This window comes from Genypterus blacodes, unplaced genomic scaffold (genome assembly GCF_046128005.1).
Source record: "Genypterus blacodes isolate CSIRO-AG114 ecotype Tasmania unplaced genomic scaffold, CSIRO-AGI_Gbla_v1 ptg000053l_1, whole genome shotgun sequence".
Classification (NCBI taxonomy): domain Eukaryota; kingdom Metazoa; phylum Chordata; class Actinopteri; order Ophidiiformes; family Ophidiidae; genus Genypterus; species Genypterus blacodes.
The window spans coordinates 2,971,848-2,990,876 of record NW_027466865.1 but is presented as its reverse complement, the minus strand read 5'-3'; the positions used below and the strand labels follow the sequence as shown (position 1 = coordinate 2,990,876).

Here is a 19,029-nt window from a genome sequence, read left to right as displayed (position 1 = left end):
ATGGCCATCTCCTCGTTCTCATTAGCAAACATCCTACACAACCGGCTCGCCTCGTAATCGATACCTTTAATTCCCTAATGGGTCTGGCCGCCGTAACCCCCAGCAATGTGCAGAGAGGGAGAGAGAGCGAGATTAAAAGAACGTAATGTCCTCTGGCTCAGTGCGCTCTGCTTTCTGTCTCACAGCGAGCATGCAGGTATTTCCCCTGAGGGCAGATGTAGGCGGAGCAATGACTGGAGGGGTCAGAGGTCGGGGTGAAATAACAATGAGCATGCTGGAAGCTGCCCTACCCTCCTCCACAGGTGAGGGAAGGCCTAATGCAGGTGAAAGGGGAGACTTCAAACTGACTGGGCCCACCGCAGTGTGACATCCCTGTAGGACTAATTCTTTCAAGAGCATAATTCATACATGGAGTATCAGTGTATTGGTAAAATCACCATCATTGAGAGGATGGTCTGGACAATCCAAACATTTTTGATTAGGCAGCTGACGGGCAACACTAACCCAGAGTTGTTAGTAGAGGCTTTTACTGGAAGGCTGTATGAGTCCAAACAGAAGGACACTGTTCACTATAAAAACGTGGAGCAAAGAATGTGTACTACACACTTGCAGAATTCCAAATAGCTCGCACCAGCTAAAACTTGGAATGGAATGGTGACTGCATTGTCCCCGACACGTTTCAATCAGTAAAATCCAATTGGACTCACATCTCTATCTATCTCTCTGTATCTATTGATATGTTGTCGCTGCCTTTCATGATGTCTCTGATTGCCTGTGTTCTGTCAGTTCCAGTAAAAGGAGCCAGAGGCGTGTCCTCAACACACACAAAAACACACACAGATATTTTCCTCGTACCAACAATGTCTAAATGGACAAATGAAACGCTTAATAGCAAGAGCCAAACAATATTTGTAGTAGAAAAGAAATATAGAAACCAGTACAAAGATGCAAAAGTCAAACAACTCTCATTTAATGTTGTCAAACCAGTAAACTGAATGACAGGATAATTGTAATTGATTGATCATTCGAGTCCACAGCCCATTGAAGAGGTTTGGCCATAACGATCTCACCTCACAAAAATGTCCCTCAGAAGATCTGAAACTCAAACCGGTTCTCACAAAGACAAAAGTTCAAAAACAAAAACACACATACACACACACACACACACACACACACACACTGATGCCTGAACCTTTCTCTCTGTGCTGGCTCGGAGAGGTGGCTGTGGTGAAGCCAGCTAAGACTACCTAAGTTAACTCTAAAAACAAAAACAGACAATGAGATAAACACCACAACAACAGAACCTGAACCTGAAAGCAACTCTTAGTTCTGCTCAGGTTCTGTTGTTGTGGTGTTTATCTGACAATTCAGGGCTGTGGTGCTTGAGGCTGGGTTGCATGGCCAGAGCACTTCTGACACAATGGATTGAACTCACTTCAGGATGTTGATCACACCTTTATGATTTATCACCTATTTGATATTTTCATACGCAGATCATTTCCCTAACCTTTTTTTTTTAGGACGTCTTCAAGGTGCGGCTTTTTGGCTTGCTAGATGGATGTGATTCCCTGGCACTGAGACTGTTGTTGTAGTGTGACAGAAGAGCTTAATCAGACATTCCTTCAATAACTAAAATAGATAAAAGCACAACCGACTGCATGTGTGGTATTTGTTTTCATTAATCACCTTGAACAGGTGACAATAAAAAATATCACAATGTAAGGTAGTTTACTGGAATCACGGTGTAGCTGAGTGTTACAGGCCAAAGGAAGGTACGGCCGGGTGGTCAATAACAACACACCAACACAAGACATTTAAATACAAAAGAGTAATCACACTGTCAGGAGAATTTCATTATATTCATCTATCCTTTCAGATATTATTGTCAATCTGATTATTGTACATAATATTAATGAGTAAACGATTCAGGATAAATGATAACACTCAATATGAAATTGTTTTTTACTTTTGTAGGTTTATCCATGATTCCTAACCTTTTACACATATACTGCAAATGCATGTACATGTATTGTACAGGAATGTTCACATTTACTGTATAACCGAAGAAAGATGAGAAAAATCTTTGTATTTCATAGCTGCAAATATCACGCATATTTATTATGTACGAACGTGGTAGTGGGCATTTGTTTCAAAAGTGTCAAAATGATTGGATTTGGATTCAGCTTGGCAGTGTGACTGGGTTTAGGGTTAGGGACCTTCACTATCAATTTGTTTTCAAGTCTGTCAAAGGTCAAGGTCACAGGTCAGGGTCACATTTTTAGCCCAATGCTAATGCAGGTGAATGTACTTAAGTCACAGCGTGGCATCTCTCTGAGGGAAGTTCTAGTTTGGTGTATTTCTAAAAGAATTACAGCATAAAAGAATCTTAATTAAACAAATAAAGTGTCAGGACAAACAAACAAACAAGTAAGTAAATAACAAAATACATAACTGAATTATTTACTGCAGTTTAAGGCTTTGTTCTTGTATCAAATGTTTCAAACTGTTCGGGAGTGACAGCAAAGCAGGCATTTTGCCAAAGAAAAAGAGAATTAATCCCTCCTAAAAATAAGTAAATCATCATGACATATTTGTGAAATCTCCCAGCTTTGTCGCTTTAGATCTCTATCAAAACAAGGGAAAACCTTGATTTGTTCAACAGCTGCTGCAAGTCGCCGGGCTGCAGGAAAACACAGTGGCACAACAAGTTTTTCTTGGTCATATGCTGTTGAGAGACGATGTTCCAACACACACATCAAAGTGTCTTTGTCTTGGCATCCGCTCGAGGCCTTCATCGTGACAGTATCGCCACTATCAGTCAAACTCAGCAAACGCACATCGTCAAGTAAATGCATGTCCGCCTAAAAGAGGAGCCACATCAAAATAAGAGATCTGCGTTTTGAAAGAGAAACACTCCATGGGAACTTTGACATCGGACCGGTCAGATTGTTTCACTATTTTACCTCCCACCTTCAGTCTCTCCTCTCTCCTCTTCTCTTTAAATCAAATGCAGTTTTCTCTCTGTATCAGGACATGAAGCCATTAAGGATACAAATAATCTTAATGGGAATTGGTTGAATTTTCCTGCTTGTTACGAGAAAGTGTCCGAGTATGCATAATGAATGTAAAAGTTCATCAATCTTATTTTGTGGTGATGCCTATAAGGAAACAGGAGTTTTGCACGTTCAGTCTTAAATAACAGTACTTTTTGAGGAATTAATTTGTTGAAAAGAGTGCTATTGTGTAGCTGCATTGCACTTTGGAAGGTACAGTCCTGCCCTTTCATTTCTCAAAGTGTACATAGGAAGCGTATTTCAATAAATAACAAACCTTGTAAATAACCAAACATGTCCTGCTTCACTGAGTGTTTAGTGGCCAGAAGGGCCTGAAACCAGCATAATAAACCCGGACATGTACATGCCACGGTAATGTCAGTTTGTACAGCAGAGGCCAAGTTTTGACTGTGTGCTTTTTTGAAGTGTTTACATAAATCCACCACGCGATAACTCCTGGCATGAGGGATTACTAGGATCAACAAATGTTATGACCCGCACTATAATTCACTATGACAGGCTATGTATTTCTGGCCTTATGGGATCTCTCTGGCACAGTCTCCTTCACCAGGGTGTGTCATCCTCGCCAGGGTGGCATGACCCGAGATGACAGAGGACTGAGCTGGATGACAGACCGACCGCTGGCAGGTACCTCTGCAAGTGGCCACCAAGTACCAACCACGCGACATCAAAGTCAAGCAGGGAAAGCAGACAAAACTGAAGGACAGACAAAACAAAAACCAGACATAATGAAAACAATGACCACTATTGCCCTTTTTCAGGCACACCACAGTGTTTTTCAGGCTTTTTTTGTCAGCCGCAGACCGAGAAAGACACACAGAGAGCATCGGCATTCTCTAAGTTGGCAGCCAAAGCCTTAAACGCAGCAGAATGAGAAGGTGAGGAACCACGTGGCGATTGTGGTTTCACAATAGATGAGATATTGTGTCTCAGAGATCATCAGTATCCCTTGAGGCAGCAACCGTCTCCTCTAAACAAGCATGTTTTCACGACACTGGATGCCTGGCTCGTAGTAAACTCTACACAGTAATCTCTTTCTTTACATTACAAGGCTCAGTATAACTCTTAAATCCCAAATTGAAACAGAAACGTTCTTGTTAAACACCATTTGATATGGGTGAAGCTCTCAGCGGTTAGCAAGAGAAATGGGCCACATGTCATACGGATGGATTACAAGCTGCATGGTGCTTGATCATAGACAAAAACACGGCTGAAGCAGCACATGGCAAACCCGTCCGGAACAAAAGCTGGCCTAAATTTACTAAAGATAAGAGAGGACGCAACCCTGGACAGAGAGCACAGGCTGCTCTCCTCCCAAACCTCAAAGGTGGGGGATATCAGCCCAGACACACTGATCTAAATGGTCATTAGTCTGAAATGGGTCAGTTGAATGTCTAATGCAGTAAGCTCTAATATATAGTCATTCACACATCCAGGGAAGCGTACACAAGTCTGTCCAGCCACAGACACAGACACACACAGGCCACAGGTGTCCATCTAGCCAACAGGCATTATCAGACGGGTTAATGGGTCCCCAGCCTTTCAACGCCAGGCTTTAATCACGCATGCTACTCAGACAGATAATAGTGGGAAAGCTCGAGGGGATTTGGAACTTGCCGGTAACACTCGTCAGTCACTGCTTTTGCATGCACTAGTAAACAGGTTTCTCACACTTCAGGTGAAGGAGAGAGAGAGGAGACCTGCTTTCCTTCGGGAGGTAGGGTGACACCAACCAAGGAGCAGAGGAGCAGGCAAAATATCGGGTTTAATGGAGTTCTCAGAAATGCAAGGATTTGCTTTTTAGCAGTATTTATGAGAAGGACAGAAGCAGATCACAAGAGTCAGGGTCCTCTGGGAGAGTTTAGATTGATACAGGATTAGGTGAAGCACTGCTCTTTTGCTTCATAGTCCTTCTTGCCTTTATATACAGTATATTTCTGTCCCTCATTCGTCATCTGTTAATTGTGAAGTATTTCCTTTAATAATCACTGATGTATGAACACAATGATCCTTATATAAATTCTGTCAGACTCCTGACACGATGTGAAGCAAGTGCAAGTGGAAAACATTTTCAAACTCTTTGCATTTTAAATCTAATAAATACTCAGAGTACACAAATACTGCTTCCCTGCATGGACCTGTAGCCATGTTTGTTTGTTTGTTTAAAAACATAACTTCACTGGTCTGCACATAACTATTTCTCATTTAATGACCAAAGGGAAAGGGAAGTACCAGATATCTTTCAACTACTGAACTATGAGCTTGGCGTGCACCACATCCTGAGGGCCCAAGTGTGACCCTGGCGTGCTGCCCAGCTTGGCGCCACACATAGTCGCCCGTGTGCCACACAACACATAGACAATGACTGGGTTTGACAGGGAAGCGCCAGATTTTGTGGGTCCGATGTAAAGGCCCTTAAGGGTTCAAAAAGACACAGATTTGAACAATAGTGTTCCTGTCTAGCAATGTTTTGATGAGCTGTTTGTATCTTGAGCTGGATCAGCACCTGCACACATGGACACGCATGCAGGCGCGGGGCCGGTGGAGTACACAACTCTGTGGTGTGCAGAATACAAAATGTGGTACGCAAGGAAAACTGCATGTAAACACAACTTTCAGAACAATCAGCTGATTATGGAGTGCTTGTAAACATGCTCTCAGATTTCCTGTCTTAACCTGCTTTCTTCAAATAACCTGTTTCCCTATGTGCATGTTAATGTTGCCAGTGAAGATTCTCACACTTTCTATCCAATCACTGCTGTTCTCCTCTTCACCCCAAGTTTTAAGACACGTTGCATTTGCTTTTCACTTGAGGCGTTCAGGTGAGCTCCAGCATTATTATTAAATTCCTACGTGAGAAATAACTGCTGTAGGAATGTAGAGGAGAATGACATAAGATAAGATTAGATAAAAGTTTACATTATACATTATTAATAAAACAAAAGTTGGAGAAAGTACTTCTGGTAGCTAGACTTTGAGAATTATTATCACAGCGCTTGGGGTGCAATGGGAGTGTAAGCAAGGACTTGCTGAAGGAACCGGGTAAATTAGTTCCTCAGTTAGTTTAGTTTAGTTTAGAAGTTTTAGTCCCATAGTACCTGTTGTAATCATTTCCACTTTGCTACACGACAGAAACGAACACATATGGTTTTATTGCAAGTAATATTTCAGAGAGACTATAAAGGAGAATAGCACCTCCATGTCTGGCAGTTATTTTAAATTATTTTTTAAAGCTCAGGGCTACATCTGAACCTCACAGTGGTTTTCTGATCTTTGGCATCGGAAACACAGTGGGTTGATGCATCTGTGCCTGTTTTCAATACCAGTGATTAAAAAGGTGGAGGGAATTATGTGACCGGATTAAATATAGGCACCTCTTTAGCTCTTTATAAACATATGCCAAACTGGTAGAGAACACACACATACACACACACAGAAGCTCACAATCCCTCTAACCAATCCATCATTCACATTATTTGACATTATTACTGGACAGGAACAAAAACCCACAAACAAAACAAGACTGACACCTATGAAATGCACACACACAAATACATCCACAAACAGGTACATGCAAATGATGACTCTCATCAGAGATCGTGTCAAAACAAGCTAAAAAGCCAAAGGGAAACACACACACACACATAAACACACGCACATACACAAAAGTCCTGATTGACAGCTTGTATTAAAGTGAGGGCAGGCCCAGGCACGGCAGGAGAGGGGGTGTCAGGAGGGCAATTAGAAGCATTTTTTAGATGATAATAACTGTGTACAAGCCATACAGTCTATTAAACCCTTCATAATAGGAAAGCAGATAGCATAACAACGCAAATTGCTACTCTGTGTCCCCACTATACAGCCATGGGGGCATAAAAGGGCATGAGAGAGCGAGCGGAAGAGACAGAGATGGGGGACAATGAGCGTGTCTTACTCTGGCATGTAGGGATGTCACAGTATCTCCAGTAGATCCCATCCTCGTGATCGGCAATGTAGCACCATGGCTGTACATCTCCATCAGGATTCCTGTCAATGTAAAAGTAGAAGGGAAAAGCTTAGTGTGTTGCCAGATATACAGTAGATACCGAGGGACACACACAGAGAACGCTGAAATGTTATATCATGTAGAAATCACACAGAGAGGAGGCAAATTCGTTGTTTGTGGAAACTGAGATACTATTTACCACCAGGTGGGCAAAAAGGTTGGGCTTGGTGCCGTGTCAGAGGAAAGGACATGGATGTTGTTGCCTGAATACATTAGATTAGATTAGGTCTCCTCACTATCATCTTAATCAATAATCTGACTATTTAGAAATTTCTTTGAATAATATTTTGTCAAGGAAAGAGTTCAGAACAAACAAGAATTGCTACCTAAGGAAGCAGCAGAAAGACAATTATCGAAATCGTTTCTCCAGAAGGTCAAGTTTGTAATGTAAATATTTCATTCTGGCCCAAAGTGTCCAAAGATGGATTGACATCCTTGTCCCTAGTGCGCTCCTGCTATTGGCTTAACAACAACAACAACAACAACAACAACAGCAACTCAAAGGTCGATTATGAAGTGAGAATCCTGCTGCTGAGGGCTGAATGCTCAGTGGAGTTCTGGAGATTATCTTGGCTGTGTCAATCATCCCCAGTAACACCCTTGGCGCTTCACAAGCTGCTTGTTGTTTCAGCCTCTTCTTCGGTGCTCCAGAGGCTTGACCATGCATGTAAGTCAGAGGCCAGACCAGCGGGTGTTTGAAGCAGGGTAGTTTGGGGGGGGGCAGACTCTTTGTTCGGGTCCAGACACGGACCTGAAAAAGGGCCGGCTGATGGGGCGAAGCTTTTGTCCGACTCTGCAGCCTTTTTCAACCACATCAAGGCACTTTTAACCCATCATCATAATAAGGCAGACAGGCCCCTCGGTGCTTCTGCCTTTCAGTTTCACTTACAAAAGCGACGAGGAGCGAGAATGAAGACAGAAATACCTGAAAGCCCTGAGAAGGCACCATTACTCCAGGGTGAACATTACAAAAGATCTTCTGAATCACAAAGATTGTGGCACCATTTGAACTTTTGATAACTGAAATTGAAGTAGGTAATACGTAGTAGCATCTGCTGTTTTCAGTTGTTAAAGCTCTATTTCAGGATTACTGTTAACTGTAAAAATACACACCCTGTCGACAACAAAAAATGCCTTCTTAAATGACATTTCCATTTTTCAACCCTGACTGTAATTGCTGCAGACCTTTTCTCTTCTCTTTTGACACACCTCATTGTAGCATCTTGAAAAAGCCCTGTGGCTCTGCACTATCCTGTTTCGCCTTTTGTGAGCAGAGTTGTGAAGGGCGTTTCCATTTCTTTTCTTCTCCTATCAAAAACACTTTCCTGAGTTTCCTACTCTCTTTTCACACTTATAATGAGGTATTGACAAAGATGTCGTTGTAAGGATTTTTTTGCGGGGGATGAACTCCAGCTTAAGTGCCTTAAAGCTTTTAGCTGGCAAGCCGTTATCACTCCTTTTTTTCGTGACCAGACTGTAGGGGTTTGTGAAGACAGAGCTCATGAGATCAAGTCTAGATTTACATTCTTTATCCTCCAACTCAGCCATTAAAACAACCCACGTTTCTTCTTTTGAGTTCACCCTTAAATATTCCCATTAACACAGGAAACCGGACTTGTTTCCTAGTAAACTTGAACACCTTATCTTGAGCTCTCATCTGTTTGTTGCTGCACCCAGATTGGCGGTGGACACCTGTTTGTTTGGCCCAAGGCTGCCAATGAACATGGCTGAAAAGAGGGAAAACTGGGTCCAACCATCCAATGCTGGATTATGTCCCCTTCCTCTATTTCATGCTCGCTTTTTTTCAGGCCTATTCACAAAGGCCCTATTTGAAATTAGATTCCCAAGAAGTCATCTACAGCCACTTATGTAATTTACTGCACTCTGTTAATCGTACCCCTAAGGAGGCAGACATGAATTACCCCCCCCCCCCCCATTCCATCTCTGACCCACCACCATCTTTGATCACTAATGATGCAGTGTGCCCTCTGGCTGTCTCACCAAACCTCACACACACTAGTAGAAGAGCTGTGGGTTCCCATGGAGCTATGTTTTTTTGTTTTTCTTAAACTAGGAGCCCTCTGTGCAGGAGCATGTGCCAAAGCTCATTGGGGGCATTTTGATGGAGAGCTCTTGTAACTTAAAAAGTCCAATAAATCTGCTGTTCTCATCGACATCTGTGGCTATCCTGTATTCAGCGTGAGCAACAGAAAATACAGTTACTTACTCGTATACATACTGTACATGTGCACAATACAGACATATGTGTGAAATGGAATTTTTTGGAACTTTTATCCACATTGGAGAGTATTTTCAATTACATGTGCAAGACAGTGGTTCATATTTAGCACCACAGTGTAGGTATGATTTGTTTTGTGTGTGTGTGTGTAAGACGACAGATGGTAGAATAAAGGGTTGGAAAGTGGACATTCTCAGATTAGCTGAGGTGCCAAACTGCAGATAAGAGCAGGAAGCAATGGCTGAAAATCCATTTGTTTAACCTGACAGCACAGAGAAAGCAGCCACCAGATAAACCTGCTGCCTGTGTGTGTGTGGTGTGTGAGTGTGTGTTTGTCTTTAGGGCTTTGGGGGGGGAGAGAGAGAGACAGAGAGAGAGATAGAGGGGTGCATTCACCTCCACATGCCTGCCTGGCTCTAAGTGGAGGAGCTTGTTGAAACACTCCCATACCCAGAGGAAGATCACAGAAGATGTTTGGACACTTAATTGGCACAATTACACTGATTGACTCATTTTGCTCTGAGTGAGCCACACACTTCGGTACAGAGCCAATTATAGACACATTGCATTTTGCCTCACAGGCTCTTGAGTTATTTGAAGGCAGAGTGCTTACATCTGACAGAAGAAAAACAGCTGTTCCTCTCTGGCCGCTGTTCAAAAGTTTTTCTTAAAAAAAAAACATTTTCCACGTACCTTAATCAGGAAATTTATGATCATCTTTAAAATGCCTGGAACTGCACGGCTATGTAAAAATAATCTTTGATTCATTTACATCATACTGCAGAAAACCTGCAAAGTCTGCTGGAAGTAACATGCTTTTGGCGTACTGGGCAGAGTCTTGTGTTATTAAATGAGATTCTAGACTGGCTGTGTTTAGTTAAACTCTGTAGACGTGTTAAAAGATGAAAGCTGAACTCTATTGCCTTGCAAAACCGGAGTGGGGAGAGATAATGTTTTGGATGTGGTAGTGAGAAGCTTGTCTGGACAGGGTTTTAAGGTCAACAAGAGATCAGAGTTGCGCAATTTACTGCTTGAAAGATGACTGGATGATTAAGAATGCATCCACACAAATCCTCACATTTAAAACGTTACTTCACTTTGTCAGTTGTTCTCTTCCAGATAACATGTCCAACTACTAAGTGTAAAAAGAGCCTTGCAGCACAATCCAAAGCACAATTCACAGGAGAATATACCGGATGAACACTGTATTATGCCGCCTGGATAATGTCAATAATAGACATTTAAAGACTAACCCTTATTGCAGAACACTGGCCCTTTCTCTGATTCTGAGATTACTGCTTGCTATGCAGTAGTACCACACAGTTCATCTCCTTCTGGGACACTTCTCATTAACTTCTGCGATTGCACATAGTACAGTGTACTCACTCTGGCATTTCCATTATCTCATATATATAAGGGAAAAGCATTAGAAGCTTTAGTGGACACTCGTAAATTCTACAGTACACACACCTGCATGTAAATAGCCAGGAAATGGCTGGGTGAAGCTATTCAACCACCCACTGAACCATCATGCTCTTCATACCCTCATGCTAATGGAATCTAGAAGACTCTAATATCAGCCTTTGGGAACAGTAGATTGGAAAGAACAATATACAAAATATAAATCAGACCTTCCAATTCTGAGGCCCCTTCTATGGATTTCATTACGTATTTAGTGAAGGTCAAAGAAGTACTGAAGAAGGAAAGGAAGGAAACGTCTTGTTCAGTGCGATGTCCTGGGGCAATTTCAGATCCATGGAGTAGATCCTTTCCTTCTATTCCATTTGATATGAATTGAATTCTGAACAGAAATGAAGTGATGGTCAGTAATTTGATATTCTTGCTGAAATGAGTTTTGCTAAGTCTGAGCTTAGACACGAGGGCTCTTGTCTTTTCCTGAGGCTTTGTGCTCTTTTTGGGGGGAGGAATAATGTGACATTTCCCCTCTGCCTGGTTTTCACTGGGGTATTTTATGGCAGGTTGTAAAAATGAAATGTGGGGGCTTTTAGGTCTCTCTCTGCAGCACTGCTGTGGTGCCCTCTCATCTAAATCACCATGGGAAGGAAACGGCAGTGATGGAATGAGAGCCGAGTAATCCACAACTGTAATTGTTATCCGCCACAACTTCTCTGGTTCTTCATCCTTATTTTAAAACACATGCGTCATCCTTATGTCAGTCTTCTACAGTATACAGTCACAAATGGGCACATACACACCCACTGAGAAGGCTTTTAGATGGCAGCAGCTGCTCAAAGAGTGTAGGCAACTGGTGAGGGACACAATGATTTAGGAATATATGGAATATGTCCTATTCCAAGAAAAGCCCCTGAACAATATTGACAAAAATTGGTCCTGAGCATCATCATCATCATATAGACTCTAACAATGATCTTGTCAGTAGTATTGATATTTAGACTAGGGATCTTTAATCACTATAAACATCCATGGCCGCATCACAACTACATCAACGTCAACTACAATGAGAAACTCTGTATTGTTGCTTATTTTTAAACACAAATTACATCTAATGACCCAGTCACTTCATCTAATGCCTCCTGCAAACTGTGTAACAGAGACCGAGCACATCATCAGGTCAGAGGCTGGAAACCACGTCCACCAGAAGGGGAAACATTGTATCGCCTTCTGTTGCCTTGTATTGCATGCCTCCTGCTCACTAAGAGCACAGAAATGCCAAAACCTTGTTGTGTGGTGGTTTGCACTACAAACAAGGCAAAAAACAAGCAAAACCCAACCCACAAAAATGGGTCTTTATAAAATCCAGAACCACAAAAAGGAGGCCTCAAGAGGAGGAAAAGTCAGGAGGTTGTTACAGTTAAGTCAAATAATTTAGGGAATTGTGAATTTAAGGATAACTGTGTTGCTGTAAAAATCCTAAATATTTGTTGAATATTTGGGCTACTTAGTATTGAATCCTGTTTGAATCACAGCACAGTAGTTTCTTCTGGCCATTCAGTGGGATCATTTCCTCAGACATGGCAGCCTGGTACCTATTCCTCTCTGTTAGGAACAGGTTACCAAAACACTCCCTTCACATCTATTTCTACAGGTGTTGAGATGATTCACCACTGGATAGCGATGACTCAAGCAACTGCAGTTCTGACATTGCATCATGAATCTGCAGGTTGTCTTAAGTCACCAGTGCACCAAAGATTTCTGTCACGATTGTAAACTTTCAGTCTCTCAGACCTTTTAACTTTGAGTCCCACTATTAGTTTTTTCACCCCTGGAGCTCCCTGGCTTTGGCTGATCCATGTGGCTAACTCCTGCACTGTGTGTTGGGGCCGTGTGCTTGCATATCTGTGCTTGCACAGATATGCAATGATTCTTGGCTTCACATTATCCACCTGTGCCCTGACCTCAGCACTAATCTCATAAAAACTCACTTGGCTCTAGAATTAGACCGAAATTGCTCCGGCCCGCCTTATTCCCACTTCTACCAGCTATTGTGAAGTTTCAGCCAAAGCATTACTGAGAAATGTCCAGACAGTTTAGGCCCCCGAGGAAATACGGAAGGGAGAGGAGAAAGCATTAAATGAGGTCAAAGCGGGGTAAAGAGATGTTGGAAGCAGAATTTGAATTGCAAGATGACTTCATGTAAATAAGGAGCTTTGCAAACCAAATTGTGCCAACACCCAAGTACACACACTGGATATAGCCAGCTCAAACGCCAACTCTCTGTGATCAAACAAATCAGGCATCACACCTGAGGAAGGCCCTTCCTCCGGCTCAGCAGTCACGCGCAGTATTAGAAGTATCTATATGGAAATATATGGAAAAATGTGTCATGAAGTGTAAACACCTTCAACTTTTACTCCTATACAAGGATATAATTGTATGGAATGAAATTGTTTTTGTGTTGTTATAATTGTTATATAATTGAATCCACAGAACAGGAGGATGCATGAAGATGATGTTCCAAAATTCTTCATGCTTTGGATCAAAGCTGTTCTTGGAAATTTTTAGAAATCTGGCAGCAGTTTTTCAGCTTATTACATTACATTACGGTCATTTAGCAGACGCTTTTATCCAAAGCGACTTACAATAAGTGTGTTCAACAAAGGTAGATAAAAGAACTTCAGGTCACAAGAAAACATAAGTGCATTTCCTTCCTAAACCAACAGCTAAGAGCATAACTAGAGCTAGAGTAGAAGTGCAATAAGTTGGGTACTATGATGAATGAGAAAAAAGGACAAATTAGAAATGAAAGATTAGAAAACAAGAGCATCAGAAGAGCTAGGACAGAGTAGGTGATGTCCTAAGAGGGAGGATCCGGGTAGTGTTTCTTGAAGAGATGGTTCTTCAGCCTGCGGGGAAAGATGGGCAGCGACTCCGCTGTCCTGACATCAGTCGGGAGATCATTCCACCACTGAGGTGCCAGAACAGAGAAAAGCCGTGACCGCATCGATCGGGCGCAGGGGCCGCTGAGCGCCTTCTGTTCACACTGAACAGAAGGAAGGAATAAGGGAAGGAAGGAAAGAAGAATAGTCACTGACAGTGTTCTGTAAATGAAAATACTCCTAAGTAGACATAGCACACCTGTCTATTTTGAGGACAGTCTTGCTCTCAGATCATTTGGAGGGAGAAAATACTCTAAAGCTCTTAGAAGAAAACTTGAAGATGAAAGAAGAAAATTTATTGAAGCAGGAAGGGCGGTAACTACGAAAGACGGTACCTAAGAATGATGGAAAAGTTCATAAAAGGAAATTGAGAGTCTGAATTTGAAGAAAGAAGAAAGAAATTTGTATTTACGACAACAACAGCGCCACAAATTTTCTCACCAAATTGCGGTATTCAATATCAGGGTCTGATTTACTGTACTAGAGTAAATTTACTTAGTTACTTCCCAGCTCAACTTCCCAGCAAAACTTCCCAGCTCAACACACACACACACACACACACACACAAACACACACACACACACACACACACACACACACACACACACACACACACACACACTCACTCACTCACACACACGGGTAGACACATGCACACATTCTTGACCTCAAGCACACATGCCACAAATGCCTTTGCTCATCTATTCACAATGAAGTGGCCACTTTGGTGCCCGTACTCTTTCTGACGAGTGACTCCAGACTGAGATGGCTTTACTAACTGACAGAAATCCCTCTGTCAGGAAGTAACAAAGCAACAAGCTGTCAGTGAGTTAGAAAAGCTGTTAACTGCGTCGTCGCCAAAAAAAGCAGCCACATGCAAACAATGAGGATGTCCACTTTGTCCGCTCGTTGGAAACAATACGTCTCTAATGTGCAGGAAAAGCCTTGCTCGATCATCTGGATGGATCCTACTCATAAATCTTCTCAATTCCCATCCAAGTAAAAACAAATCTGTCCAGCTCCACTTCAAAGCATTGCTGCGTTATGAGTTTACAACCATGACTTAGGAAATGTTTCAGAGGCTTTGGGTTGGGAATGGGGGGGGGTTGCTGGTGCTGGTGGGGTGCTATTTCTCTTGGCTTAGCCGGCCGGCCAAGCCACTGTTCTGGACGTCTCAGTGAATTAGAATTGAGTCACTCCAGTGAGGCTCCGTGCAAATACACAAGTTTGACAATCGCGCATTGAAAGTTGAGATCGGGTGAAGTGTGACTGATGGACAGAAAGGGTTTGGAGACATCCAAAGCCACCGTGCCCTTTCAAATCCCTGGGACGAGGCTGAGAGATTTCACTTAAACAAACTCAACAGCCCCGTCCTCGTGATGACAGGGCTAAATGTTCTGTTCATTTACCAGCAGAGAAACACTCAGGGATGAACGTGATGAGGACTCTTTGCAACATCTGTCTGTGATTCTTTTATTATTAGACTTACAATCTGTGATCCATATGTAGACAAAGTGTCAGCACATCTCCAAACACAAATTGTATATTTGCTATCACTCTGAAAATGATTGACAGGTCTTAGTACAGCAGCTAAGACTGATTCCTGATGCTTGAAGTCATTACATACCTGTCTGAATCTCTTTCTTCCAGAACTCGAGTGATGGAAGGAAAAGGAAACGCACTTCGAGCTTCTGTTTGTGTTTGTCACATTTTGAACGTAAAGTATAAATATGCAAAGCTGTCAGAAATGTTTGAAGTCTGAAAAGTTGAAAAGTACTTTCTTGATTAGCTCACTGTGTTATCATCAGTGCTGTTCAAAGTCATTTCCATTAACTAGTTTACAGTAATCTTAGAAATACAGCTGGTTTGTCTATAATTTTGAACTTGCCATCACTAAATATTTCCTGTTAGTAACACTAACAGAAACACCCACCTGCAGTAGTTGTGGCTGCCCAAGCCGCCCTCTCCGTTGGGGTACTTGAGTGTGTTGTAAGGGTGCTGGAAGGTCTCGTTCCAGTACAGGCAGGGCTTACCGCCATGCAGGCTGGTCTGGTTCTGGAGGCCCCTGTAGTCCTCTCCGTTGGCAGTGTAACACTCTGGAAAGACAGAAAAATGCCACAGAGAAAGTTAGGAAATAAAAATAATAATATAAAGGAACTGGATGTCTTTTCAGATAAGAATCAAAAGCTTGGCAAGTGTGTAAACGGCAACCACACATGCAACCGGCTTTTTTTCTTCCCCTCGGTTTAGTGAAATAATAATAAGTTGAAATGTGCACAGCAAAGAAATCCTCTTATCGGTTAAAAGTGGCAATGTAGTCGGAATACTGTTAAGTTGTTTAAAATATAAATCAACATATTTTCAGGAATTGTTTGAGTAATATTGAGACAGATTGTTGCTGGTATCACGATTCAGTCTGTACATTCTTGAAACAAGCAATCTGATATTAGAAACAGGTTGGAATAGTCTAACCACACGTTCACACATGTTGAGAAATAACATTCAAATTAGCAATTCAATGATTTGTTACGAGAGATTTAACGGTGCGCTCATAAAATGTTTTCATGTATTTGGAATGATCACAGACGATAAGTATGGCATGACTGCATCCTTTGCCTGGGTTCAAATCTTAAGCTCTTGCCAAAGTGTTAAAGCAAGATCACAGTATTGCTTCAATTAATGTGTAATGCAAGAGCTTAGAGGAAGAAAATGGCCCACAGATATATAGCGAAAGCAAACACAAAGCTTGAATTTCCAGGAAGCGTATGACAACCACATGGCTGAGTCAGAGAGAGAGAGAGAGAGAGAGTGAGAAAGAGAGAGAGCTCGGTTCCCAAGACAAAACAATGGCTGGTCCGAGGCTTTTCTTCCCTCAAACAGAGAATTCTAATAAACAATGGCTAATGGGAGTGTGATGAGCCATCATAGCTCATCGCACTGAGCCTCGGGGGGGCTCCTGTCAAGAGCCTTAACAGCTTTGACTGAATTCTTCTTCTGATTGTATTACAATGGAAAAATATTAATTTCATTCTGTGACTGTTATGATTACCCAAACTGCAGGTGCTGATAATTGCTCTGACTCTTGGCAGCACAGGTCAGCCTTCAGATGAACTGACAGGGATCAAACCGGCTTTTCTGTGCACGCCATTGAGATTAACAAGACACTTTTATACAAAGGTTGGTGCAACGTTTAAATGCAGCCTTCATAAAGGCTTCACAGAAATTGTTTTCAATGAATGTTTTTTTCAATGAAAACCTTGAACGTGCATCTGCTGCTGTTTGCTGATGGCCGTCATGAGTTATTGGCAGATACCCACATCCTGCCTTACAGCACTACCGCTTTGCACAAGGACAAATTGTGTAAAATGTGTCAAATATACTGTAAGACTTAAAGCCAAGTTGCTGTAATTTGTATATGTGAAATATGGGCAAAAACATTTGCAGAATCCCTGAGTTCATATACACACACAGCATGTGGTTGCAGCTGCATGAGGCATACAAGTAACAAAAAATGTCTAACTTTATTGAAGACTGCATAACATTTGCAATTTAGAAAGGCCACATGGTGGCACTGCCCTCAGCAAAAACGGCAAACAGCTAAATCAGTACTTTCCACCAAATTCCCATTGAAACATTTAAGAATATTTACCAAAAACCAGGCAACTAAGATGTATCAATGCAGTAATTAAAAGTTATAATATGATTTACTCTCAACTCTTACAATGTGTACAAAACAATTCTTAATGTTAATTTGTCTGCAATGAAACTTACAAAACAAGAGCACATGAGACAAACAACAAGTTTTCACATCATGCCTGCCAATCAAACATTAAGACTTTAAAAACCATGCCTGTTTGGCTGGTGTCCAAGGGGTCTCATTGTATGTAAGTGGTTAGCCAATGACCCAAGTCTTTCTTTAAGTCGAGCTGTCTGGGCTCCGCATGAGCTAATGCACTGCAATATGACAGCCATTATGCCCCTCGGTGAGCCAGCTGTGCTCCAAAGACTTGCTCTCTCTCTCTCTCTCTCTCTCTCTCTCTCTCTCTCTCTCTCTCTCTCTCTCTCTCTCTCTCTCAGTCTCCCTCTCCCTCTCTCTCATTCTCTTTTGAGTCCAAAGTCTCCCAGCTTCCTCTCTGTCTCATGTCTTTCTCTCTGTTCTCCTCTCTGTCATCCTCTTCTCATCTCTCCTCTGCTGTCCCTACCTTGTCTGCCCTCCCCTTTCAACTCTTGTGCAGAGAAGCATTTCTGTGGGGACTTCTGTAGTCTGTAGCATTGGATGGCAACACAAAATCGAAGCTGTGGGTGTATCTTCACAGCTCAAGAGAAGCTGGGCAGCATCAATGATTCAGTTCAAAGAACAAGGTCCAAAAGATGCTGACAGAGGTCCTCTTTTCAGCCCAGTTTGTTTGTTGGTTAGTAAACAGGCTAAATGTTGTGATACTTTTCTGTATAATATAATAATATAGAAAGGGGACGAAGACACACAGGTTCAGTTCAGATTCAATAGCACCACAATGTAGCAATTTTACATTGTTACTCCCAAAGCTGAACTGTGGACTGTGGTCTTCACTGCATCTTGGACAACAATCATAATAATAATCAAGCCAAAGTGACCTAAATACCAGCTAAAATGTTTGTTAATTTAAGAGCAACAGAAGAGGCCCCGCCTTCTCACCCGAAGCTGTTTTTAATTAAAGTTGTTTGTGCAGTTCTGTGTAGTCAACTTGATCATCTATCCATCATCTGGCTGACAGGAGTTCATCAGCAGTAAGGAGCAGCAGGGTATCAAGTTTCTTTAATTACGATGCCACTCTATTGTCTGTAAATGAGTCCTCCCTCTCTGCAAATAAATAGAACGTGCGAGCGGATCAACCTCTGGATAGCAGCTGAGAGTGGTTGAAGCGGAACACAAGTTCATAAAAGTACAGAAACAGCTTAATGGTGTTAGAATAAGAGGTCACACTCTGACCATCAGAGCAAAATGAAGCAATGAAAGATGTATAGGGATATAATCATCCTGCTGACATATGAGGACTGTTAAAAAGATACACACTCAGCAATCTGTCTGAATACATGTGAGACTGGAGCAGTGTGTGTGTAGGACTGCAATTGATACTGTTTTCCATTATCAACTATTTATTTTTGATGAAATGATTACTAGTTTTGTCTGAACAACAGTTATAAGGGACAACACAACACTTTCCATTGATATGAAACAGAGAAAATTCATGCATTTGAGAAGCTGGAACCAGAGAATGTTTGGCATTTCACAAAACACAGTTGTCCAAAAGTTTTTAGAAGCAATTGTCACCT

General features: G+C 41.9%; 1 protein-coding gene across 2 annotated transcripts in view; it reads right to left on the bottom strand.

Annotated features, from left to right (window-relative positions):
• Positions 1-19,029, bottom strand: part of kremen1 (kringle containing transmembrane protein 1) — a 60,205-nt gene that overhangs the window by 19,351 nt on the left and 21,825 nt on the right. For both annotated transcript variants that reach the window (XM_076150724.1, XM_076150725.1), the window contains exons 2-3: positions 15,650-15,812; positions 7,009-7,100 (exon numbers count right to left, since the gene is read on the bottom strand). In XM_076150724.1, coding sequence (XP_076006839.1) covers positions 7,009-7,100; positions 15,650-15,812 — 255 coding nt within the window. The remainder of the gene's footprint in view (positions 1-7,008; positions 7,101-15,649; positions 15,813-19,029) is intronic.